Source organism: Staurois parvus, unplaced genomic scaffold, assembly GCF_062004578.1.
Source record: "Staurois parvus isolate SC_StPar_1 unplaced genomic scaffold, SC_StPar_1.0 ptg000191l, whole genome shotgun sequence".
Lineage (NCBI taxonomy): Eukaryota > Metazoa > Chordata > Amphibia > Anura > Ranidae > Staurois > Staurois parvus.
The window spans coordinates 5,354,515-5,382,429 of NW_028317987.1; the positions used below are offsets into that span (position 1 = coordinate 5,354,515).

General features: G+C 46.1%; 2 protein-coding genes across 5 annotated transcripts in view; one reads left to right on the forward strand and one right to left on the reverse strand.

Annotated features, from left to right (window-relative positions):
• LOC149461911 (uncharacterized) overlaps positions 1-27,915 on the forward strand; it is a 122,988-nt gene that overhangs the window by 76,384 nt on the left and 18,689 nt on the right. The window contains exon 3 of the mRNA XM_089677656.1: positions 10,643-10,647. Coding sequence (XP_089533782.1) covers positions 10,643-10,647 — 5 coding nt within the window. The remainder of the gene's footprint in view (positions 1-10,642; positions 10,648-27,915) is intronic.
• LOC149461913 (uncharacterized) lies at positions 12,357-26,492 on the reverse strand. 4 transcript variants are annotated; one of them, XM_089677661.1, is made up of 8 exons: positions 26,436-26,492; positions 17,779-17,831; positions 16,897-17,691; positions 16,717-16,788; positions 16,565-16,630; positions 13,631-13,695; positions 13,468-13,533; positions 12,357-13,094 (listed from the first exon to the last, which is right to left on the reverse strand). In XM_089677661.1, the coding sequence occupies exons 3-8, from the start codon at positions 17,594-17,596 to the stop codon at positions 12,594-12,596; spliced, it is 1,470 nt and encodes a 489-aa protein (XP_089533787.1). In that variant the 5' UTR covers positions 17,597-17,691; positions 17,779-17,831; positions 26,436-26,492; the 3' UTR covers positions 12,357-12,593. The 4 variants fall into 4 exon arrangements, with proteins under 4 accessions (XP_089533787.1, XP_089533785.1, XP_089533786.1 ...); XM_089677659.1 differs by having other exon boundaries at positions 16,717-16,803; positions 16,894-17,691; XM_089677660.1 differs by lacking the exon at positions 26,436-26,492 and adding an exon at positions 17,912-21,592 and having other exon boundaries at positions 16,717-16,803; positions 16,894-17,691.

A 27,915-nucleotide genomic window follows, 5' to 3' on the forward strand; every position in this document is an offset into this window, starting at 1 on the left:
AACAGGTTAGATTGGAGGTGAGAAAATCCTTGGACAGAGGGGTGGCGATGGACGTGGTATACATGGTCAAAGGGGTGGCCTTGGATCAGGTATACTTGGACAGAGGGGTGGTGGAGGACTTGGTATGCTTGGACAGAGGGGTGGCGGTGGACGTGGTATACTTGGACAGAGGGGTGGCGGTGGACGTGGTATACTTGGACAGAGGGGTGGCAGTGGACGTGGTATACTTGGACAGAGGGGTGGCGGTGGACGTGGTATACTTGGACAGAGGGGTGGCGGTGGACGTGGTATACTTGGACAGAGGGGTGGCGGTGGACGTGGTATACTTGGACAGAGGGGTGGCGGTGGACGTGGTACGCTTGGACAGAGGGGTGGCGGTGGACGTGGTACGCTTGGACAGAGGGGTGGCGGTGGATGTGGTATACTTGGACAGAGGGGTGACGGTGGACGTGGTATGCTTGGACAGAGGGGTGACGGTGGACGTGGTATACTTGGACAGAGGGGTGACTGTGGACGTGGTATACTTGGACAGAGGGGTGACTGTGGACATGGTATACTTGGACAGAGGGGTGGCGGTGGACTTGGTATACATTAGCACTATGTATACGGTCCTCCACTCTCTCTGATGGGAATACATTAGACCTTGTTTTCTCCCATCTTTGCACTCCCTACAACCTCACAAACACCCCCTTTCCTCTCTCTGATCACAATCTCATCACCTTCACAGTCTCCTCATCATCAAACACCTATCCCTCCAAGCAGCAAACAATTACCCGCAGAAACCTTCACAACTTGAACCCGGCTCCTTTCCACTCTGCAACTGACCAACTCTATGACAGAATCTCTCCCCTGTCCTGCCCTGACCTGGCCACTGCTGTCTACAACAGTTCACTTTCATCCACATTAGACTCACTTGGTCCTCTAACACCACTAAGCATCAGGCCCCGACCATTACATCCGTGGCAGACTGACCACACCAGACATCTTAAACAACATAGTTGTGCGTTGGAGCAATTGTGGTGTAAATCCAAATCCCAGCAAGCATTCACCCGATATAAATCTGCTTTCTTTACATACAATTCCTCCCTCCATGCTGCCAAACAAGACGACTTTTTCACTCTTATTAATACCTTGTCATCCAGTCCTCATCGTCTCTCCTCCACTTTTAACTCTCTACTTTCTCCACCTCCACCCAGTACCTCACTCACTGCTCATGAGATTGCAAATCATTTCAAAAACAAGATTGCGCAATTCGTAGGGGCATCGCCACTGCACAGACATCCATCCCACTTAGCATACCTTATACTAAACCTCCCTCAACACTTTCCTCTTCTGACCTCACTACTACCGAAGAGGTCACTAAGGTTTTCTCAGAAGCCCGTCTCACCACCTGCCCCCTGGATCCTGTCCCCTCACAACTACTACGGTCACCCTCTTCTTCCATCCTATGCTCCCTCACTCACATCTTCAATCTTTCCCTCTCTACTGGTGCCTTCCTCTCCCCTCTAAAGCATGCGCACATCATTCCCATACTTAACAAGCCCTCCCTGGACCCCACCAACCTGAACAACTTAAGACTCATCTCCCTGCTGCCATTTCCCTCTAAACTCCTAGAACGCTTAGTCTACAATGGCCTGAGCTTCCACCTCACCGACAACAAACTTCTTCACCCTTTACAGTCTGGCTTTCGCTCACTACACTCCACTGACACCGCCCTACTAAAACTCACTAATGATCTACTAACTGCTAAAACCAATGACCACTACTCCGTACTCATCCCAACCAATGACCACTACTCCGTACTCATCCCAACCAATGACCACTACTCTGTACTCATCCCAACCAATGGCCACTACTCTGTACTCATCCCAACCAACGGCCGCTGCTCCATACTCATCCCAACCAATGACCACTACTCCGTACTCATCCCAACCAATGGCCACTACTCCGCACCAATCCCAACCAATGACCACTACTCCGTACTCATCCCAACCAATGGCCACTACTCTGTACTCATCCCAACCAATGGCCTCTACTTCATACTCATCCCAACCAATGGCCACTACTCCGTACTCATCCCAACCAATGACCACTACTCCGTACTCATCCCAACCAATGGCTACTACTCCGTACTCATCCCAACCAATGGCCACTACTCCGTACTCATCCCAACCAATGGCCACTACTCTGTACTCTACCCAACCAATGGCCACTACTCCATACTCATCCGAACCAATGGCCACTACTCCGTACTCATCCCAACCAATGGCCACTACTCCGTACTCATCCCAACCAATGGCCACTACTCTGTACTCTACCCAACCAATGGCCACTACTCCATACTCATCCGAACCAATGGCCACTACTCCATACTCCTCCCAACCAATGGCCATTAGTCCATACTCCTACTACTTGACCTCTCTGCAGCTTTTGATATGGTTGACTATCCCCTCCTCCTCAAAAAACTCCACACTCTTGGCCTCAGAGACTCTGCTCTCTCCTGGTTTTCCTCCTACCTATCGCAGCGCTCCTTCAGCGTTACCTATAATGCCGCCTCTTCCTCTTCACTCTCTCTTTCTGTAGGGGTCCCTCAAGGTTCTGTCCTCGGACCCCTTCTCTTCTCCATCTACACCTCCTCCCTTAGTCATTTGATAAACTACCATGGCTTTAAGTACCATCTCTATGCTGATGACACACAAATCTATCTTTCTACTCCTCATCTCACCCCTTCAGTCTCCTCCTCACCTCACCCCCTCAGTCTCCTCCTCACCTCGCCCCTTCAGTCTCCTCTCGCATTACTAACCTACTAAGTTACATATTGGCATGGATGTCGCTCCACTTCCTCAAACTCAATCTTTCCAAAACTGAGCTCTTAGTATTCCCCCCAGCCCGTGCCCCCTCCCCCGACTTCTCCATCAAGATCAATATTACAACCATCAGTCCCTCCCCTCATGCCAGGGTACTAGGTGTAATCCTAGACTCCCATCTGTCCTTTCACCGCCAAATCCAATCGCTGTCCAAATCATGTAGACTTTAACTCCGCAACATCTCCAAGATACGCCCGTTCCTAACCTCAAAAACCATTAAGCAATTTTATTCACTCCCTTGTTATATCTCGCCTTGACTATTGTAACTCCCTCCTCATTGGCCGACCTCATCGCAGGCTATCCCCTCCTCAGTCTATCATGAATGCTGCTACCAGACTCATCCATCTTACTAACCGTTCTGTATCTGCCACCCCTCTCTGCCAATCTCTCCACTGGCTTCCACTCAGTGTCCTCCACCCCTCTCTGCCAATCCCTCCACTGGCCCCCACCCCTCTCTGCCAATCCCTCTACTGGCCTCTATTCAGTGTCCTCCACCCCTCTCTGCCAATCCCTCCACTGGCCTCCATTCAGTGTCCTCCACCCCTCTCTGTCAATCCCTCCACTGGCTTCCCATTGCCCAACGGATAAAATTCAAAACATTAACAATAACATATAAAGCCATTTATAACTCTGCCCCAAATTACATCACCAATCTTGTCTCTAACTATCACCCAAACCGTACTCTCCGCTCCTCGCAAGACCTCCTACTCTCTAGCTCCCTTGTCTCCTCCTCCCATGCTCATCTCCAGGACTTTTCCAGAGCTTTCCCCATCCTCTGGAACTCTCTACCCCAATTTATCAGACTATCACCTACTCTGCTCACTTTTAGGCAATCTCTGAAAACCAACTCTTAAGGGAAGCCTATCCTGCCCTCAGCTAATAATGGAATCTTCTACTCCTACCAGTCCATCCCCCACAGTTACTATCTTTTGTACTACTAGCCTCTTCCTCCTAGATTGTAAGCTCCAAGGATCAGGGCCCTCATTTTCCTCTTGTATTGAACTGTATTGTTGCTGTATTGTCTCCTGTCATATTGTAAAGCGCTAAGCAAACTGTTGGCATCATAAATCCTGTATAATATTAATAGTGCAGGGGTCAGGAGTATGTAATGTACAACATAGAGTATATAGTGCAGGGGTCAGGAGTATGTAATGTACAACATAGAATATATAGTGCAGGGGTCAGGAGTATGTAATGTACAACATAGAGTATATAGTGCAGGGGTCAGGACTCATAATCTTGGTATTCAGCAATCAGTGGTGGCCTAGATGTCCACATGAGACAAGTTGCAGAGGTCCCACACTGCTTCATCCCATCTCCTGAGACTGAATCCATTGTTTCTATGTGTTTATCAGATGATGGGGGATCTAGGTGGATCCTCCGTACTGCTCTCTCCTTTACAATAAAGTCTCCTCTTACCCGGTGATGTGAGGGGCGGCTGATTGTCCATCATGACGTCCTTGTAGAGATCCTTGTGTCCTTCTAAATACTCCCACTCCTCCATGGAGAAATAGACAGTGACACCCTGACACCTTATAGGAACCTGACACACACAATGATACAGTCACCATCCAGACACATCCCTTGTCTGTTACTGGAGAATGTCCCAGAATTCCCGGCACCGCTCACCTCTCCTGTCAGCTGCTCCATCATCTTCTTGGTGACTTCTAGAATCTTCTGCATGTTGTGTCTCTCAGGGTTTAGGGAGTCACATGGAGGCACTGTGATGGTCATATGATCACCTGACTTCAGAAGAGGAAATCTCTGTATTGAGGAACCAATAGGAATATCATGTTAGACTCCCAGAATCCTCCTCACCTCTCCGGTCAGGTCTGTGTGATGTCATGTGACCTCCCAGAATCCTCCTAACCTCTCCAGTTAGGTCTGTTTTATTAATGGAGATGAGAGTGATGTCATGTGACCTCCCAGAATCCTCCTCACCTCTCCGGTCAGGTCTGTGTGATGTCATGTGACCTCCCAGAATCCTCCTCACCTCTCCGGTCAGGGCTGTTTCATTAATAGATATAGGAGTAATGTCATGTGACCTCCCAGAATCCTCCTCACCTCTCCGGTCAGGTCTGTGTTTTATTAATAGAGATAAGAGTGATGTAATGTGACCTCCCAGAATCCTCCTCACCTCTCCGGTCAGGTCTGTGTTTTATTAATAGAGATAAGAGTGATGTCATGTGACCTCCCAGAATCCTCCTCACCTCTCCGGTCAGGTCTGTGTTTTATTAATGGAGATGAGAGTGATGTCATGTGACCTCCCAGAATCCTCCTCACCTCTCCGGTCAGCAGGTAGATGATCTCCAGGGTGAGGTTTAGTATCTTCTCAGTCATGTGACTCCGGTCCTCCTCCATCCTCATTGGTGCCATCATGTGATCTATACAGGTCTCCTTGTAGACGGATAACTTTGGGAAATGAAAGTAAGAATGATTTGGATGGTATTGGTCACACAATAATAGGATGTGGATGTGAGGGGGGAATAGGAGGGTTGATGGACATGTAAGGACTACTCCCCCCATGGGAACACATTTAGTTTGGACTGTTTAGTGTTTGTTACATCTTGAAGGACCTGGAACCCTCTTGGTCTGTCGGATCAGAAGTTCCCTTTTCTCTGTTGGGTTTGTTTTGTTTCTGGTTTGCAGCTGAATCAGGACTCCTCTAAGAACAAGTGCTCACTGAGTGAAGGAATGTCCTTCTCTATGTTACTTGATATTCCAGAACATATCACATGACCAGTGAGACAATAAGATGGTTAAGATTGCCAGTTCTGTACGGTCGGAAAAAAAAGTACAGGTGTGGGGGGGGGGCACCACAGACCCAGAGACCTCCCCTCCCTCCGAGTCCCCTGAGCCCTTCAGCCCCCTATTCCCCCAAAGCCCTGCAGCCTGACTACCCCTAAAAGGTCCCAGATTCCCCCTTCAGGGGCCCTAAAGTCTTTCAGCTTTACTAAACCCTCACAGCCCCTCAGCTCCTCTACTTCCCTCAGACCCCTCAGTATTTCCCTCCCTCTGACACCAATGATGGAACATATTCTTCATGGCCGGCTGGGGAATGTTTCCTTCCTCCTGCCCAGCAATGTAAGGGGCTCTATGCTCCATACTCCTGACCCCGGCACTCCATCATTGTGTTGGCTGCATAGTGTAATGATTGCCCATTGGCTGCCTGTGTAGTGTCATCATTGCCCTTTGTAGGCCATGTATGGTCAGGATGGTCCTTGTCTTGTCTATTTATTGTCAGTGCTGTTTGTTTAGAGGACCATATTACTAGAATTTATCTCCACAATGAGGAGAATGTTCCGGCCCCGGAAGTGGGGGAATGTTCTGCCCCTGAAGGGGTTCATCTGGGTTCCCACACTATATATGTGTGTATCATCATCTGCTGGAGATAAAAGACGTCACAGTGACTATGGAGGAAGAGGACGGACATGACTATGGAGGAAGAGGATGGATGTGACTATGGAGGAAGAGGACGGACGTGACTATGGAGGAAGAGGACGGACGTGACTATGGAGGAAGAGGACGGACGTGACTATGGAGGAAGAGGACGGACGTGACTATGGAGGAAGAGGACGGACGTGACTATGGAGGAAGAGGACGGACGTGACTATGGAGGAAGAGGACGGACATGATGGGGAGTTACTGGGTGTAAATAGGAAATAACAACTTACTACCTCCTCTGCTGCCACGTCCACAAATGTCTCCGATCTGCTTCCTCCCAACTCACCTCTCGGAATGTCCTGCCTGTACCTGACATCACTTCCTGTCTGTACCTGACATCACTTCCTGTCTGTATTCCATGGAGACTTCCTGTCTGGGGAGAAATGAGATCACCATCTTGTGGATTTCATAGGAACTGCAGCCCCAAGAAACGTCCCCTAATAACCATTCCTGCATTGTATCTACCTTACAGAGATACCAGGGAAGATCAAAAAGAACTAAAAAAAGTAAGAAACAATAAACCTAACTCTTATGCAACCAACTGTTTATATAATATATTTTACTACAGATAGAAAAGTCTTAAAGACACAGAACACAAGATAAAAACAAAATACATAATAAAACAGAGACCTCCAATACAGATCTTTTTGGGTAAAAAAAATGCAAAAATTCATCCTAAAGTATAAAAATATCTATCAATCCACTCATAATGAAGATGTTAGACATAAATGACAAGGATGTAATGGTCACCGAGGAATGGTGGTGGAGATCTCTCAAAGTAAGAACACTTCCTTGAATGGTTCTATAAATAAAGAATGAATCCTGGAGGGAATAAAGCTGTAAAGCAATAAATAATATATAAACTGGGCCATCCACTTCATCCATAAAGACATTGTGATTGAAGATCTTCTAGATCACATAGAAGGAGGACTCATCCATGATTTCATACATTTGTTTGGAAGGATAGAACAATCCTCAGAAGGGAACATGTAGGATGACAGGAAAGGCTCCTGACTGGTGAGATCCTCCAAACATAATGATGACATCCATGAACTGGAGCGAGCTCGTTGGGGTGATAAAGCCAATCTGGAAACACTGTGTAGACGTTCTCCAAGAACTCAGCACACTCCAGGTGTGGAGAAAGTCTCCAGGTGGGTTTAGCCTGTCATTTATCATAGGTAGACATGTCCACACATGGACTTCCACAGGGACCCCCAGACTACATATAGAACTTGGAGGTACCTGTAACATGGAACAGGATTTGGTGTTGCTGGAAGACTGGTCAGATCAGTGGAGCTAATTGTAGATTTAGTCCTGTAGAACATCTGGTATATGGATACAAAGCCCCCCAGCTGGGAGTAAAGGGTGGAAATGGCTGGTGACCCCCAGATTTGGGCAATGATGTCATCACTATAAATGGATAAAACCCGCGCTATGTGTAACAACTCCAAACCTACAAAAACCTTCTAGCGGACTGCTGCTGTAACAAAGGGAAGGATTCCCTGTCATCTAGAAGAGCATTATGTGTCACAGCGCTGTCCTATTGTGTGTGCACAGAAATCATCACAAATACACTACAAATATGTGGAGACATTCAGAGATAAAGAGCTCGGGGCTCCAAATCCTATTCTCTGCACATCCACTGCTTCCACTTTACACCCACTTCATTGGTCTTATGGGGTTTATCAATAAATGAAGGAAACTGAACCGTGTGCAAATCCATCCACAACATAAAGTGCTTTGTGCTCAAGATGCTGCTCCCTGCAGATCCACTGCTTCCACTTTACACCCACTTCATTCATCTCATCAGATTTGCTGCTATAGGAAATCATTTAAAATGATCGTAAAAACAATTCTGCAGCTAATTGGCCACTAGGATTACTTTTACATGAAAGCCGACCACCAGCTAATAAACCAGCACTAGAATGATGCCTGTAGCTGCAAGCATCCTCCCGGTATAACCACTCCAAGTCCAGCGACGTTCCAGTACATTGCTGGTCTATGTTGGACATATATGTACCAGCAGAGAACACGGACATACGATGAATCGGGTCTGCGGACCAATATGACTGCAATTCATTCTGTTCTGTAATGTCCATGTTGGGGGTTCGGCCCAAAAATGTTTTAATTTCATAAACGGTGATAGAGTTCCATGTGAATTGTGTGACAAGAGCTGAATTTGGGTGTCGCCATGTATTGTGGTGTATAAATTGCCTTGGCCCACAATTGGTACAAATCTTCTGTGAAGAACAGTGGAGGGGCTGAACACTAGTGCTGGCAGTGACCGGGCCGATCCGGCTAACACTGAGTATTGGGGACACTATACAAAGCCGGCACTAGTATAGTTCTGTTCATGATCAATATATTGATCCGTACAAACACTATACTAGTAATGGCGGTGATCAGCGACCTATAGCGTGAGTGCGACAGTGTGCGGCCAATCTAACGCCAGCTGACCCTGGCTGGGAGGGGCTTACTGACCCTGACACTATGTGATGTCACTAGTGGCAGGAATATAGAGATCAGTGAAACATTCTATATACTGACACTGTACTAATGGCACTGGCTGGGTGACGGGGACATCAAAGGGTTAAATGTGCTAATCTAACGTGTGTGTACAATGTAGTGGTGCTTTTACTCGGTGCCGTGTTCTCTCTTCTCTCCCTGGACTGACCAGGGGGGGTATTGGGGGGCGCAGGCGCATTGACACCACAAAACAGGAAGTGATGCAGATTACACCACTTTGCCAAGAGCTGCTGCTCGCCCACAAAATGCAGGTAAGTGGTTGGCAAGTAGTTAAAAAAAATAAAAAATAAATAAATTTTAAAACAAAATTCTCAATATGGTATTTAACTTTTTTTTTAAATACTTGTATCAGAATAGTAGGATGTTACCATAGTAACCATTGTACTACTGTGGGGGGGAGGGGGGTGATCAGGGATTGTTTTTCCACACTTTTCTTTGCAGGAGAAATAATGGTCATTTCTCCTGCAATGCAAAGCTTGATGTCAGAACCGAACTCATTCATCAACTGTCATCAGTGAGTTAGATTTTTGACAGCTCAAGATAGTGATCTGTGATTGGCTGGAGCTGGTCACATGGTACAGGGCCCTGGTATTTGGCCCCATGTATCATGTGACAGCTGTGGGCCAATCACAGCTCACTAGGAGGAGAAGCAGAGCTGTTATTAATGAGATTGATTCATAACAACTGCTTACATTGGGATCACCTAGAGATCACATGATCACCGGGTCACAATCACTGGGATCTTCATTCCGCTGTATCCACCAGACACAGCAGTCGGGGGTGGGGGAGCGCTGTGTTCCGGCTCGGGTGTGCGACGCTCCTCCTGTATTGGTTCAGCCAGAGTGACGTACAAGTACATTGCTTTGCCTGTAGCTGCCGCCTGGCCACAGTACATTGCGGGTGGGAAGCGGGTAATCTAGGACTAAGGATTCCAAGCTCACTCCTTGGGCCATGATATCATCCAGGCAAGAAATGTAAGTTCTGTGTTCCAATTATGAGGTGACAACAGCATAGAGTGCTTTCAGGATAATGGACAAAGGTAGACAAGCATTGCATGCTGTTGTTGTGTGAAGCAAGTCTGCCTCCTTTTTTATTACAGATAATACATTTTGTTTGGCTTTTTCTACATTGTTCCCCAATCCTGACATTCGTGGCCTCCTGGGCTGGATGTGCCGCTGGATCCCGGCCCTGGAGCAAGCCCTGGAGGTGGAACCAGACAAGGACCAGCCCAGCCTTGGAGCCTATTTCAGGCAGCAATTTTAGTTTAGTTACAATTTTTAAGATGTTTTATAGTTTTCTATTGATTGTTGGTAATAAATGTTCTATTTCTCTTGGACAGTGCACTGTGTTGTGTCTTCTTCAGCCTTTGCAGGTCGGCAATCTTCTTCATTGCAGTTGGAGCTGATCTGCATGTCCCTAAAGCATTGCAGGACTCTGCTAGCTCCAGCTGCACTGGACAATCTTGCTTACCTGGAATTTCTGGTAATGTCCAAACGAAGTGTTTTCTGGCAAGTCCAGCTTTAGGACTGTAGCAGATAGGATTGCATGTTTCCGAGAGGTAAACCAGCTCCTTCAATCCTAAGCTGGGATACATAAAGATTGAAGTTGTCTGCTTGCTGTCTGCAGCTACTCCCAATCTTGGTTTGCTTCCTCTTGTGAAATGCTGCAACAGTTTACACAGAACACTCCATTCACGTTACATTGTTCACGTTTGGAGTAGCTCTTCATTCCATCCAGGGACTTCTACATAGCTTGGTGGGGTGGAGTTGTGCAGACTGCCAAAAGGGGGGTGCAGCCAAGTAGACCATGTGTGGGGGGATCCTGTGGCCCAACTCTGTCAAGATGTCTCCCATCACCTCATCTCTAGTTGGGATTGGCATTACACAGAAGTCACATGACTTGAAAGCTGCTCTTGGAAGGACTATCAGTTATGGATGAGACCAGTTACATGCAATGTCCCCCAGAAAAGAAGGGGCCCTAATGGGCAAATTGTCTATCTGCTCCACACATACCACTTGGATCCAACTTGTTGCTCATTCACATGTCAGTGTTTTGACAACAGGAGGTGGGGAGGGAATGAAGTGAGGAACAAGTGTCCACTGGGCACATAAATTCCATAGGCACATACGTCTAGAATCAGGCAGATAAAGATCCTATGTATCCCAACCAATCTCAGGACAAGATGTTACACGGGGTGTAAAGCAAACTTAGTCTGGGTCCAGTTAGTCCAGCATAATGATAGTCCAAACAACAGAAGGCCTTCTTCTTATTCTCCCAACTTTTCTGTGTCTCTAGCATTCCTTGGCAGGCTTACTGTAAGTTGTGTCCTGGTGTCACGCCTGGTGTCCTGGATATTACACACTTCTTGTATAGTGTGTGTCAATGAAGTAGCACAGGGAACATATTTGGACAGCAGTGTCAGTCTCTGGGGGGGTGAGTGTTCCATGCAGGAGTCTTGGCCAAAATCAGCACCCCAAAAAGACAAAAGCTAGCCGACACTTAGAGAACAAGCTGCAATATTGTGTGTTCCCATATTGGGGAACGTTAGCCTTGCCCACAGAGTCCACTGATAATTCTAAGCTCCCTTGGGACAGCCAAATGGTTAGCAGATAATGGCCAACCGCTACATGTGCCAGAGAACTTGTGTGATGGGGAACAGAGAAAACTATTTGCAGGACAGACCACCAGGTGAAAGCAGCAGAAAGGCCAAAGAGTCTAACCACCAATGCCTCTGGAAGGGTCACCTTTTAGTTTTCTTTCTGAAGTGCTGCTTTTTTAGTGTTCGCTATTTGGAATTATTGGTAGCCATACTCAGAAAAGGTATTTAAAGTGCCGCGCTCCTATTAAAGTGCATATATATCTCTATATCCAATCTGTACTCATTAAACTCAATCAATAACTACATAAATCAAGTATAAATCATAAAAATAATAATGATATGTGATAATCCATAAATTAATCAATACGATTAAATAATTACCAGTGAATAACCAATACACACATACACAACCTAAATGTGTGTAATGAAAAATGAGTGAATATTTAAAATTTAAATATACATATAATTAGTGCCACTCTAATTATATACAATCAATCCAACAATAATTGTGCAAATATACACTCCCATGTGCACGTGCATAGGTGTAATAAATAAATAAATAAAAAAGTCTTTGTAAAAAAGTGCCAAAGTGAAGGTGATTCCTTGTTGCCTCTCGCCAGGTGCCTTATGGTCTCCCTATGCGCTCACCTTTATGTTTGCCTGAATGATTTCAGGCAAATACGCTTTTTGATCCTTCCAGGATCGATGGATTAAAGCTCTGTATTGTAGATGTGCCAAGGTATGGATGTAGGTACTCCTGTACTCTCCTCTTTCTCCTTTTTCCACTACTCATACACCGATTATTAGACCAGCTCTATCTCCTTATTCCCCTCCAGGGGTCGCCTCCTTCTCATTTCCTCCTCTCACCCATATGGATTTAGGGGGTCAGATGTGGAGAAAATAAAACAAACGATGGTGCCTTATCCTTTTAAATAATGGAAGTTTATTTCTGCCTGTAGCGGTATTACACAGCAATATACATATCCTTGATGGTACAGGGCGGCATAAATATCATATTCAAATCATGGGTGAGCAATCCTCTACCTCTGCTCTCCCTCCCTGCCTGCCTCTGTCTGCATAGGAATTGCCGAGCCTCACCGCTACCACGTCGTGACGTCAGAGCCCAGAGGGGAGGGGGTGTGAAAGTGGGGGTGTGGTCAAGGGGAGTGTGAGGAAGGTGCAGAAGAGGGATCCATGGGGAAGGAGGCATACTGGTCTTCGGGTGGGATTTCTTGAGGGGGCTGCTCCAGAGTGGGTAGTTCCAGAATTGGCACCTCCAAGGCTTGTTCCCCTGCTGCTTCCCGGGCACTTTCAGCAGGGAAACTCTGTGGCAACCTTGGCATTGGCCCCAAACAACTACTGCACAGGGGTTGGGAGCCTCTGGCTGAAGGTGCATTTTGTTCAGCCCCTGCTTGACATAAGGCCCAGATATCATGACTAAGGTCCTGCAATGCTGTAGTCTGCTCCCTGACCGCGGTGACAAGTCCAAGCAGGGCTTCATGTTGGAGCACCAGTAACCTTTCTATATTACTGGATGCATTAGAAAGCCTCCTTTGCTCCCATAATCTCTCCATGTTGAACACCAGCCTTTCCCCAAGCTTGAGAAGGCGGCTGGGTCCAGGTGGACGGGGTGCCGATCCAGCTGCATCCAATGTTGGCTGCAAGGAGAAACAAACAAAAATGAAAGAGTGTTTAACACACAGCACAAGGGTACAGTAGGACAGGGGGGCTCGTCTGACACCAAACACTAGATCATGTTCTTGTCCCACCCCTAGGACCAGGTATTGGTGAATGCCTTTCCCTGACACATTACACTGGATGAACATTTGACTGAAATGAATGGTTTGGCATCTTTACCCAGACTGATCCCTTCCTGCTGATTTGTCACATGCACATCACTCCCTCCAGCTCCTGACTAAGCAATGATCCAAAAAAAGTTACACATCACGTTGCCAAATCCTGCCCAGCCAGGAACGGAGTTATACTCTAAATGGGTGACTCATTAGGGAGAACATCTTTAGCATCTCTTACCGGATGTTCAGGCAACTCAGGTGGAGGTGACGGCATTTCACACAACTTTGGAGTGCCTGAACTTCCCTGCACCACAAACCAAAAACAATAAGCACGACATTTCCCAAATACACATGCAACATGCATTTGTACCTCCCCCACCCCATTACAGCAGTTCCCGTACCCCAACATCAGATGCAGATTCTTCTCCCACTCCAACAGCTGGGGCCTCCAGGGGCAAAAGATGATCTGCAAATAGAGTTCAAGATGATGATTAGCAACAGATACTAGTTAGGCTGTATGTATGATGTGACATTTGTGACCAAGGTTTGAGGGATTGCTCATTGGTATGTTCTTCACCCAAGTTTATCCAGAGAAATAGGACACTGGCAGCCATAGCCCAGGAGACTGGTAGGGAGTAGAAAGAGGCATGATAAGGCTCAGGAGCAGGGGCCACAAGAATGAGGGGCCCCCTTTCCTGCCAAACAAGGAGGCAGATGTGTTAGGATGGCTCCATTATGCCCATAAGCTACTGCAGCCATTTTGACCATGGGCTTCAAACATTAAAGCAAAATATATAACATTTGTTGTAAAGGCAACATTCCAAAAAGGATTCAATAGGTTATAGAAGGGTCACCCAGGGAAAAAAAGAGGTCGGATCAAATCTAAATGTTCCCCAAAATCAAATGCATGTAAATGCACCCAAAAGAATTGTTATATAACTGTTGATCTGAGGAGATCAAGAGCAATGCATCCAAAACTCCTTTAATCACTTTTAAACCGCAGGTCTCCTGCAAACTCAATGTGAAAAAGAAAATAATGAACTCATGTGGCAATCTCAGAATATCTGAAAACATTAAACAGCCTTTCCAGATGATTGGAAGCTGAGCTACAAAGGGCGGGACTACTCAATATTGAACCCTACGGACTAAGACTGGGATGCCATTCAAGTTCATGTGTGCGGAAAGGAAGTCATCCCAGCAGTGTTGGCAATATAGTGTATTTGTCAATGAACTATAGATTAGTCTTTATGATGCCTTTTGGGCTTTCCACCGAGATTCTCGGTGAATAAGTCTGGCAAAGGAATAGATCTTCCTGCTAGTCATGTGATGTGCCAAAACAAAGCAGTCTAATTATTGGCCCCAAGTTTACATAAGAGGCCCAAAGCATTAGTTAGGTTCTATTTTTTTTTGGGGGGGAGGAGCACTTTAAAATGATTTGCCCCTGGGGATTCCTTTTTCAAGAATTAGAAAAATGAAAATTTTGTGTAATTTTATTTGGATCTGGTTGGGTTTTTGGACTCCGGGAAAATGGCCCCAAGAATACTCAGTCTTGGTATGTATTTGATTTGGCCTCTACATTTTGAGCAATGGGAGAATGGTTGCCGTCACTTGGAACTTGACGACTGGGTGAGCAGCTACATTTCTTGATGTTGACCAAGTTTTCCTATGCTGAAGTCCCAGATCACATGATGAAACAAGTCAGGAGAGGGGCCCACTAGACATTACTGCCAGCAGGGTCAGCACGGCTTTTTTAACCACTTGCCTACCGGGCACTTAGACCCCCTTCCTGCCCCGGACAATTTTCACCTTTCAGCGCTGTCACACTTTGAATGACAATTGTGGTCATGCAACACTGTACCCATATGACATTTTTATCCTTTTTTTCACACAAATAGTGGTTGCTTCTGGTGGTATTTAATCTCTGATGGGTGTTTTGTTTTTTGTGCTATAAACAAAAAAAAGAGCTAAAAATTTTAAATCAAAAAATTTTTGTCCTTGTTTCTCTTTTTCAAACAGGTAATTTTTCTCCTTCACTGATGTGTGTTGATGAGGCTGCACTGATAGACAGCACTGATGGGCACTGATGGGGTGGCACAGATAGGCAGCACTGATGGACACTGATGAGGTGGCACTGATAGGCAGCACTGACTGGCAGCACTGCTGGGCTCTGATCATCAGGTCAATGTTCATCAGTGAGCTGGTGATCGGAGCCGATCCACCCTCTGCCAATTGTCGGTTATCTGCAGTACTTTCCTCACACTGTGACAGCATGAGGAAAGTGCAGCCGATAACCGGCAACTGCATTTACCGGTGATCTGCCGTGATCACGTGGTAAAAGGCCGCTGTGATTGGCCTTTTACCACATCATGTGATCAGCTGTGTCCATAGAACACAGCGACCCCTGAGATGGCTGGGTGTGCACCTCCAGGGACATGTGGGAGGGCGTGTTCTGGGAGGACGTCATAGGATGCCCTCCCTGGACTGTAGCCAAATGACAGCTACAGTGCGGGTGACAAGTGGTTAAACACTTCTCTGGAAATCTGCATCCTTAAGGGGCCAATAAACTCATTGAATGGAAATGTAAACAATCATGAGCTCTTCTGGGCTTTAATTTTAACAAGGATTTGGCTGGAGACCTGCGGCCTTAAAATGAGACTTACTGATTCCAAGTGAAGTGGAGGAATGTTGCCAGTTCTGCCACCCATAGTGGTGACCAAAGTGTGTTTGACCTTCCCTTTGTGTGGCTCAAACCTGAAGGTGAGCGGCACGATTGGGAGGTGATGGGTCCCTGTAGTGGATCATTTCCTGTATATTGAGCAGGCATGATATATGATGTCACTAAACACCAAACACATTGGATATTCTGGGACTGTCAGAGTTGAGCATGTTGACGTTGGTCAGATTACATGTATGTGTTTACATGCGTGGAATGTTTTTGTGTCTGGGAGAAGTTGTGAAGTTGCGAGGACGAGTCTGATTTGGAACGCTCGGGAGATGTCAGCTAGTTAGTGATGTTTGGAACTTTATTGCCCTCATCAGTTAGTTCCCCCATTTGGTTTGTTGGGGTTACCTGCTTTTCATGGTTCAGGGAAACTGGTCCCAGGACATTTGGCAGGGATTAGACACATTTCTGTGTGGTAACAGTTTTTCACACTGATTTCTCTAGGGGTTTGAGTGCAATACAGTGAGGAACCCCAAAGAAATCCAGCGTGTTGTGGAGATATATTTGTGTTCACACAGAGTTTAACATTGGTTTGTTCTGCATTCCTAAGAGGATGCTCATTGGCTCATCCTGAGTGATTATGATTGTTGTAGACAAGCACATTAATACATACCCAGATCTTCCTCCAGGCCTGGCTGCAGTGGGGGGAGCCGCTCCTCCTCCTCCTGCTGATGTTGTGCTGTGAATAGGACATTGACATGTGAGATGATTGATGTTCTAGCAGTCTGTTCAACATTATGGGGTGCATTCCCAGTGAGTGCTTACCAGGAGGGAACATCTCTTCATCAGCGTATGCGTGATCTGGCTTGTCCTCTGATGGGCTGGCTGGGGCTGCCCCTGCCTCGGGATTGGCTACAACACAAGACAAAATGAACAAATGTTAAATGTTAAAAAGATAACACAACTTTGAAGACACAATATGGACATGTGTAGTGTACTTACCACTGTGGCAATCATCAGTATCTCCATGAGCCTTCACCCCAAAAATCGTGTTGAGGCTAATGATTGGCAGAAGTGCCCGTTCTGCCTGAGACAGGTCCTGCAGATGGTCAGGGTCCACCCCATGCCTTGTAACATGTCCCTGCCCAGCCCACAGAGTCAGCTTCTCCTTTAATCTCCGCCTCAGATCACGCAAACGCTTCTTCACGTTGTTGAGGTTCCGGCGTAACATCCTGCCCACTGCATTTACGGCCACCGTTATTTCCTTCCACAGACGGTCCTTTGCAGCCTGACCACTGCGGGAGGGCCTGTGCCCCGAGATGCATTCAGCCCGTTCTACATAAGCAACCACCAGGGCCCAGGTCTCATCGTGGGAGAAGGGTGGAAACTTGGGCTTGGACCGGGACCTTCTGCCTGCCCTTGATGTCCCTTCTCCTGGGCTCAAAGGGGAGGCATCAGACCCAGGTGAGGTACTCAGCTCAGCTTCCGCCTCTTCTCTGAAGGAAGCCTGGCCCCTTCTGCCACCAGCTTGTGACCTTCTCATATCACAGCCAGACCTCCGGCCCTCCATGCCCCCCCTGGCCCTAGTGGACCCCTGGGCCCTAGTAGCCCCCCTGGCATCACGGCCAGTAGGGGGCCTAGTATCCCCCCTGGCACCATGACCCCCCCTGGAACCCTGGACTCTTTGCCTCCTTGGGGGTGCCATGGGAGGACAAGTGGGCAGTGAGTCTGACTAGGTGCTGTTTGCAGCAGAAGCAGCAGGTCCTAAGTGGTGGGATGTCCGTGTGTTAGTGTGAAAATCTGCAACAGAAAAAGGGACATAAGGGCAAGGGTCAGTTGTCTGGGCTCCAAAGACAGCACATGCCCTGGAGGAAGGGCCACACTTACCAAAAGAAACAACTGGCCCTCTTGGCCCAAGGGGGGGCAGATACGTCAAAATCCTGCAATGAGAAAAAAGACAAAAGGACAATAGGTGTCTGGCTCCAACTACAGCACATGCCCTGGCGGGGGCCACACTTACCAAGACAACTAAATGGCTCTCTTGGCCTGGGATGGAGGGGGGGCAAAGTATTCCAAAATCTGCAATGGGGAAAAGGACATAAGACCAAAGGTCAGGTCTATGGCCTCCAGGGAAAGCCCAGGGCCTGCTTGAGGGGGACCCCAAAGCCAAGTAAAAAATGCCAACACAACCAACGTGGGAGGTGATACATTAACAGGTCTAGAGGAAGAAATACTAGGTTTGGCCAGACAAACACCACATTAAGATAATTAGAATATGGACAGAGCCACAAAAAAATCAATCAACCAATCAATGTGCAAATTAATATGCAAATGTGAAAGAGCAGCTCACCTAACCCTTAACCAGGTGTGCATATAAATTAAAAAAAAGGCAGCGCTCCTTCTTACTAGATGACCACAGTGTTTAACCAATCATATGTTAAAATCAATAAGAATAAAATAAATAATCAAAAAATATTCAAAAAGTAAATTATCCCCAACAAAAATTGTCCTTATATGACTTTTTTAATAAACTCGGAGTTGTGAAAAAATTTTTTTTATAAAATGTCGGCCAGTGGCGTACCTTTCCAAACTGGACACTAGCTCAAGGTTGGCCACCTTGGCTGTGGGCTATCTCAGCAACAGCCCTCTTGGTGGCCTAAGCTGACAAGTTGTCACTGGGTCAAGAGATCTGTGTCAGGAGTTCCACACCACATTCAGGCATTGATGGATTATAAGGGAAATCACTGGTTTACTAACAGCCGGATGGTCAAATACCAGGCCATGCTGTGTGACAATCCTCAAATCCATTTAGAGACTAACACTCTGAACCCCGCCACCCTGCTCCCCACCTCAAAAGAACCCCTAATACACGACTGCCTCCAGGTAATGGATGAAGTCTATGCTAGACTTGAGACAGTCCCTTGGGAAAGCCAGATGTTGAATATTACATTGATAGCAGCAGTTTCGTAAAGGATGGACTCCGCTATGTCGGTTATTCAGTGGTCACACAGGAAACGGTGATTGAGGCAACAGCCCTACCACAGGGGACCTCTGCACAAAAAGTGGAATTAATTGCCCTGACCTGAGTGTTAGAACTAGCTGCAGGCCTAAGACTGAATGATTATGTGGGCTCTAAGTATGTCTTCCTGACTCTTCATGCTCATGGAGCCCTGTACAAGGAAAGAGGACTCATCACATCCAGGGAAAAGAGCATCAAGTATGGGACAGAAATACTTGAACCTTTGGAAGCAGTATGGGCCCCCTCGGAAGTTGCAGTAATACACTGTAGGGGTCATCAAAAGGGAGACTCCAAGGTGGAAAAAGGCAACAGAAAAGCAGATCAAGCAGCCAAAGAGGCAGCACTTCAGCGGTCCCCACAACAGATTATGGCCCCTCTGTTCTCATACCACTCTCTGAATGGGACCCAATCTATACAAAGGCAGAACAAGAATGGATAGAGACTGAACCTGGAAAGTACAGGAAGACTGGTGGTATCAACTGCAGGATGGAAGAATGGTCATTCCAGCTACTGTAGCAACTGAATTAGTGACAGAATTCTACAAGGGAACACACACAGGCAAAACAGCCATTGAAAAGGCCCTAGAGAGATATTTTTACATTCCCTGTCTATCCACGCAATCACAAGCAGCAGCCAGTAGATGTGTGGAATGAACCAGAAACAATCCGAGACAAGGGCCTGTACCAAGTCCCAGAGTACAAGCAGTAGGACCTCACCAATGGAAGAATTAATGGTCAACTTCACTGTTATGCCCCCTTCAGGAGGATATAAATATCTGCTGGTGGCCGTCTGCACCTATTCAGGTTGGGTGGAAGCCTGGCCTATACGAACTGAAACTACCAGAGAAGTGGTCAAATGCTTAATACAGGAAATTATCCCTAGATATGAAGATCCCTCCTCCATAGGCTCAGACAATGGTTCTGACTTTGTTCACAAGTGCCTTCAGATATTTGCAGCCATACTCAAGACCACTCGGAGACTACACACTGTATACAGGCCTCAAAGATCTGGAAAAGTGGAAAGAATGAACCGCACCCTAAAGTTACAACTGGCAAAACTCTGTCAGGAAACCCAAATGAAGTGGACCTTGATGCTGCCCATTGCCTTGTTGAGAATCTGGAGTACTACAACAAAGAGGACAAATTTGTCCCCTTTTGAAGTACTATATGGTAGGCCCCCACCCATCATTGGAGGTATCAAGGGAGACTTACACCAGATAGGAAGGGTGGTGAACCATGAACTGTTACAGAAATTGGGGGAGAACATGCAGGATATAGGAAAGTGGGTTCAAGAGAAACTCCCCATATGCCTGTCCAACCCCATCCATCCCTTTGCACCAGGAGATGCAGTGTGGGTAAAGGAGTGGAGCGTAATCCCTTTAGGGCACAGATGGTGGTCTTTACACTGTTCTTCTATCCACTCCCACAGCCATCAAGGTGGCCAAGGTGACCCCCTGGATACATCAATCCAGAGCAAAGCGAGCTGCTCAGCCAGGAATCTGTGGTATCACCACAGATTCCTGGCTGAGTAAAGCAGACCCTCAAGACCCCTTAAAGCTGAAGCTGACCAAAGAGATCAGAAGGAAAGACTCCAGCCCTGCTCTCAGCACATACCTGGAAGCTGTTGAGTCTACACATGGTGGAAGAAAAGGTTACATCTGACCAGAAGGAAGAATTCCAGCTCTGCTCCAGTCACACCTGGAAGCTGTTGAGTCTACACATGGTGGAAGAAAAGGTTACATCTGACCAGAAGGAAGAATTCCAGCTCTGCTCCAGTCACACCTGGAAGCTGACTGGCCAATGCACAGCACAAGATGGGAATATACACGGATAGGATGCCTGATAAAAATGTTTTAATAAAATGCTGGTAGCCATAGTAATAACCCTGACTAGAACGAGAGGGGGGAGGGCAGATCATGTGACCCATGTATGGAGACTACAAGAGTAGGATCTGTAACCACTAGAATGTTACTATGGCATTCTCATTATCAAGGTGAGGGAACAATGACTGACACTTGTGTACATAATGAAACAACTTATTCAATGTGCACTGTAGGGAACCAGGTAACCTGTTATGACCCCACCTATAGACCCACTAAAACCTGGGTGACCATATGGAGCTACAGCTCCACAGGCAAGCTGATAAACCGTACCCTGATAACCAATCCCAATGCTGCAGCGAGCCTGATCTTTGATGTATGCTCTGCTATTAACCTAAACTATTCCCCCAGGAAAGGTTGTGGGGGGGTTAGAATGGGAAAGGGAGTACCAGGCAAATGATAAGTATACTTGCTTAGGGAAGCGAGGAAATGGCTGCAATAATGAATTCTGAAATGACTGTCCTCAGTGGAGTTGTGTAGCATGGGGAACATGGGGAGAGGAAAGTCATGACGCTAGCCTTTAGTCCTTGCCTAGCTTATCCAGCTGTTCAATAGTAAGACTGCAATCCATGTAATGGCCATGTGGTAATATCAACCCCTAGCTGTCCAAGATCAGTAAGTCTGCCCTTAGACCCTTATGATTTGGGTAGTTAATGGTTAATTGGTGATGCTTTATCTCATTCAAACTTCCGCTACGATAGCATCAAAGGGGGGAATGTGGTAGCACCCAGATATGGCAGAGTTCCCCTTTAAACCGTAACATTTCTAACAGGATCTGCTTGCAAGTCAGAAGTGGTGTCGCGCTCCACTACCAATTGCAAAAATGTGAATAAATAAATATTAAATAATTAACAGTCCAGCTACGAAAGTGTGAATAATATACACTCTATTGAAGCTGGACTATTATTTATTTATTTACATTTTTGCAATTGGTAGTGGAGCGCGACACCACTTCTGACTTTATATTCTATGACACAATGGTATGAGGATGTGTATAGTGTAAGCGAACCACTCATTTTCTCATATTTCTTTACACAATTTTTATGATAATCTCATTATTGTATCGATTTTACCACACAGTATTGGTAATATTTAAATATTTTAGCATACACCATAGTAGCTCACAAGACCCCACACTTCAGTATCTGCTTGCAAGGTTTTTGGCTCATAGTCCCTCCTCCCTTATTTCCTGCGAATACTGTGTATCGGCTCCTAGCTGGTATTCTTATCTGCAGCTGCTGTCCAAGGTTATTCTGCAGAGTTTAGGAACCCTGTTGAAAATATAGGAAGTGAAAGAGGAATGTATGTATTGTGACGTAATCGTTGGTATATACGCTTGTAAGACGTTTTCTATAACTCACTCAGCTTTGCAGGCTTGTGCCCGGCTGGGTCAAAACAGTGCTGTTTTTAATAAATCATTTGTATTCCTCAAGTCCATGTCCGGAGTTTTCTGGTTTGCCATAATTGCTACTACAATGCTTTGTCCATTAGTTTCAAAACACAAGAGCCGTGATATAAGTTTTTATCTAGGTGGTACAGGACACCTTCTTGGCTAGCTAAGATTTTCCCTGGGTCTGATAATAGATGATGGCAGGGGTGTCCTCAGGAAGGCACCTTTTTACATCTTTGGTAGCATTGCCCCAAGATTCAAAAGTTTTTGAGGGATATTTCCCCCTGGATCCAGAAAACGACCCTTCAACCTATTGATTTCACCCCTCTACACTATCTGTTTCATGGCACCCCTTCCTCAATCAAAACGTATAAACATAGTGTTACTTTGCATCTTTTGAATGCTGCTAAGTGCCTAGTACCATGCCTATGGAAGCAGAGTAGATGCCCTACAGTAGCAGAGTGGAAGCAAGAGGTTGAAAGGGTCTATCAGGCCGAACGCTGGAACCATAATGTCAAAAACAACCTTGAGAAATTTCATGGCATTTGGGATGGGTGGTTGGAATTAGAGGACCCAGTTGACTCTCCTCCAGATACGGGCTCTCTACAATTCTCAATCCTTTCCTTGGGTCCCCCATCTGGGCTTCCAGACCCCCCCTCCCCCAGCTGGTGTCCCTCTGCATGCCTAGACCCAGAAACTCTATGGCCAGCTTGCCATGTGGTGGGTCTCTCCAAGGTTCTGCTCCCTGAATTGTCCCCCTCCTGTTTTAGCATGAGCATCGTGCCCTCAATCCTGTGTTACTATTCCTATTCTACTGGCCCTATACGGCCTCTAGTACTCTTTCTTTTTTTCCCCTCTTTTATTTTTCTTTTCTCTGGATTATTTTTATATGCTTTGCCTTCTCACACGAGTGCTGAGTTTCTACAAATGCCTTTTGTGCTATATAATGGTATTTTTACTGTCTAAGTTTGAAGCTTGAAGTATACGGAGGGGGCATGTTTGATCTTTTGCCGAGATTGGCTGGCCTCGAGCAGAGACGTAGCTCCTGCGTGGCGGTCAGATCTATGGGTGATACGTTTTGTGTAGCTTCTTGCTGCCCTGACAGTGGGTGGGGGGTATGTGGCATGTCATCTGTACTGTACTATGTGCTGGACCTATACTTGTATTACATCATTGTACGCTGGATCTGCTATTGGAACCTTTTCTAATATTGATATCTGCCCTATATGTTTCTGTGTGTCTTTATCCTTACTGTTTCTTTACCTTCTATTTTTAAAATCTTTAATAAAAACAGATTATACAAAAAAAAGAAAAGAAAAACATAAAAGTGGATGACCAGCAAGGCATGCGTATCATAGGTAAATATTCAAATCAATCAGGGCAGAGTTTCAACATCATAGATATTGGAACATTTTGTGTGAGGACAAATATCAATCACAGATCCTATCTACAGACCCCAAGATAACCTACAGATGGGGGAGGAATTTGAGAGACATGATAGTACATAGTCATCTAGAAAAAACCTCTAATACATCAATGAAACACACTTGGCTGCCTGAGAAACCAAAAGGTAGTTTCAGGTGTGGTCACTGTAAGGCACGGACTTTCTTCAGCAATACCAAGGAGTTTGTTACTCCTAAAATTGGGGAGATTATTAAAATAAGAGATTGCTATAATTGCAGCGCAGAGGGGGGGATTTATGCTTTAAAATGCCCATGCCCCCTAATATATGTAGGAAAAGCAATTTGCCCCTTTAGGAGAAGAGTTCTTGAACATGTGAATGATATTGCTCCAAACAAGGGTAGACCAGTAGCAAGACATATGATACAAAAACATGATGGATAGCCTGATCTCTTAGACTTTTGGATTATTGACAAATATAATCTAGGTCCTAGAAAAGGGGCCGAGATAAATGTCTTTTGCAGAATGGATCTTCCGTTTAGGGTCAAGGGCACCTCATGGTGTAAATGAAGGATTTACCTTCCTTCCTTCTGTGTGTGATGGGGGGGCATTTTGATGATCATCTCTATATATAGAGGTGAAACAAATGATAGGTGCCATTGTGCCACCGTGTGCAGCTGAGCACAACTTCCACCCACTATGTGACCTATTTTGGTTCTTTGTATCCCTGACAAAGCTCTGTTTTCTGGAGTGAAACATGTAGAGATTCTTTTTTCTTTGGGATCACTTTTTCAATGCACATGGTATTCACTCCGCTCCATTTTTTTGGAGAGGTTTGCGTTTTACAAAGCATCATTTGCATTCCTCAAGACAGTGAGGTATTTTTTCTGGATATGGTGATGTATGGGGCTTATCCACGAGAGGATGACATTCAGGCCTGTGGATGAGTGTACCCATATTACATATATGTAACAAGATAGATTATACAATCCAATTAGTTTTGTCCAGGGGGGGGAACTCCATTTCCTCAACAGAGATTATAGAGTCAAGCTGATAGGTTTATGATCAAACTACAGGACCTCCTTGTATGCCATCACTTCATCTAAAATGGGATTATATAAAGCCATTAATTACAGCTGAGATACATTGTTTATATGTTTGAATAAAGGTTATATATTTTAGATTCATCAATTGGTCAGATGGTGCGAAGGGGAACATACCTTCGTCCAGTATAGATTTTTTAAATTCTAGATCTGAACACAAATAGTAAAATCAAATGATATTCCCAGAATCCTCCTCACCTTACCTTTCAAGTCCCCATTTTATTAAAGCCCCATTTCAGTCTGAGGTATAATACACCCACACAGGACCCCCACATTCCATAGGTTAAAAATGTGTCAATTCTGGCGTCATTAAATACAACACGTGACAACTACATACAACAGTTCAACTTTGCTACTGAGGATGTCAAGGGCCCCCCACATCCTAAGAGCTATGAGGTCAGTTTGATGTCATAGGATTCTCGGGCTCTGAATGGAGAGACATTGGGAGGAGGGGCTGTAAGGTCAGTGTGATGTCATAGGATTCTCTGACTCTGGATGGAGGGACATTGGGAGAAGGAGCTGTGAGGTCAGTGTGATGTCATAGGATTCTCTGACTCTGGATGGAGGGACATTGGGAGGAGGAGCTGTGAGGTCAGGGTGATGTCATAGGATTCTTTGACTCTGGATGGAGGGACATTGGGAGGAGGAGCTGTGAGGTCAGTGTGATGTCATAGGACATATAGACTCTGGATGGAGGAACATTTGGATGGGGAGATTTGAGGGGTCCTCTATATGAGGCTCCCATGCAAACCAAATCCTTGTTCCTGGGTGCGTCCTACCTCTCCTAAACTGAAGAGTGACCTTTGACCTTTACCATCCAGAAATCTGTCCGGAATCTGTGGAAGTAAGCTGTCATGTGATCAGGTGACGTGCGGAGGAACGGAGTGTAAATAGCAGACAATTGTCTCCAGAGCCCCTAATGGTGGGGATGGATTTGGCGGCGTGCTGGTGCCAAGTTTCCTCCCCCCAGGGTCACTGCAGGTGTGGAGAAAAGCTGTGTAAGAGGATATGGAGGAGAGATGAGGAGGAGATCCAGGAATCAGGAGAAAGGTCAGGGCAAGCAACAGACGAGCGCATCCAAGAGACCAAGCCGGGGTCACTACACAGAAAATCAATCCAAGGAAACAACAGGCAGGACGAGGAATAGCAAGAAGGAGCTGAGAGACAAATGAGAATATTGCTCAGCCAATGGGAGATGATCTCAGCATGACTTCCATCATGAAGGAGATGAGGGGGAGGGGAGGAAGTCACTGAAGGTGACCATAGATCCATGGAAATTCAGCTGGTTCAGCAGGGATCGCTCACATTTCCATCCATGTGTGGCCACTGCCGGATAAAAGCCACTCCCCCAGCGGCTGCAGCCAATAGCTTCAGTGCTGATCCGTGTATTCTAAGAGCGGAGGAGTCCCCCCATTGTCAGAATACAAGAGTGCAGCGGGGAGGATTCCCCCATCCACCTCCAATCCACCTCCAATGTGTGGATGGGGGAATCGCTTCAGTATGTTCACTCATCCCGCTGGCTGAACGATAAAACTGAACCATGTAGGCCAGCTTTGGGAGCAAATATATTATCATCAACTCCTCCCCCTGAAGGGGTTAATCTGGGTTCCCACACTATATATGTATCATCATCTGCTGGAGATAAAAGACATCACAATGACTATGGAGGAAGAGGACGGATGTGACTATGGAGGAAGAGAACGGACATGACGGGAAGTTACTGGGTGTAAATAGGAAATAACATCTTATTACCTCCTCTGCTGCCACTTCTAGCAACGTCTCCTCTCTACTTCCTGCCTGTACCTGACATCACATCCTGTCTGTACCTGACATCACTTCCTGTCTTCCATAGAGACTTCCTGTCTGGGTAGAAGTGAGATCCCCACCTTTTGGAGCTCAGAGGAACTGCAGCCCCGAGAAGCGTCTGGTAGTGTGACCCCGGCCTTGTGCTGGGTGTGTATGGACTGTAGATCCTTATAGAGGGGTCACCTCCACTCCCACCAAGGGGGACAGAAATATATGACTGCTGAGGGGAGGGATTTTGTCATCTTTGATTTTGCAGTAAAATGTAATTGCAGATTTAGTCCTGTCACATATCTGTTATATGGATACAAGGAACCCCAGATGAGAAATGGCTCCTGATCCCCATATTACATCAGATTTTTTATTTTGGTGGGCATCAGATTTCATGATTGACATTAATGTACAGCATAGGACATTTCTGATAATTCTTTTTCTTTACAATTTCTCTTTTTGTGAGTGAATAGAGGTATAGAGGAAGAGATCCTTGACCTTGTCCCCCCCGGCAAGTCCTCATCTCCATGTTGAGGGTATGTCACCTGGTATGGTCCAAGAAGGAGGAAATACACCCCCTCCCCACCTGTTTCATGGCCTGGCCAGCATGCTCAGATAAGGGTCTCATATTGAATGTTGGCAGAACCTTCTGGAACATATCTCAGATACTCTCTGTAAGGTGACCATAGACATGGAGGACACCAGCAATGGTTGGGATGTAACATACCCTGTAAAGGTGGCATGATATGACAGATATTCCTGGAATTCAATGTTCAGTATTACAGATACAGTGTTCTCTTCATTTAGTGGTCAGTAGAAGACAAATGGTCACAATGTATAAATCTGAATAGTCGGCTCTGGAGTGTGAAGATTGGAGGAATGAACACCTAGATGGCAATAATGATCTGACATCCCTGTAGACATAGATACAGATGAATGATCTGTCACCTCACTGAGCCTCAAAGGAAATATTTTGATGTGCTGACTACGACCCCAGTGGGGAGAAGAGATTTGTGCACATTGGGCTCCTCACTGGCTGCAAAGGATTGACCTTCTTATATAAAATGGTATGTGTCAGGAGTACAGAATCCCAGAGGGGCCCCAACATGGTTCTATGGGGTCTGCTCATGACAGCCATGCTGTGAATGATTATGTTGTGATCAGACTTAAGCAATGGTGTTGGAAATCACATCACCAACCCAGACACCAGAAACGTTGGGTGCATATCTATCTATCTACACACAAATCTATCTCTAAACCCCCCACCTGACCCCCTCGGTCTTTGCCCGAATCACACACCTACTGAGCGACATATCAGACTGGATGTCACTCCACTTCCTTAAACTGAACCTCTCCAAAACCGAGTTTCTTGTCTTCCCCCCAGCCCGGACCCCACCCCCCATTGACTTCTCCATCACATCCAACAACTCCACCATCA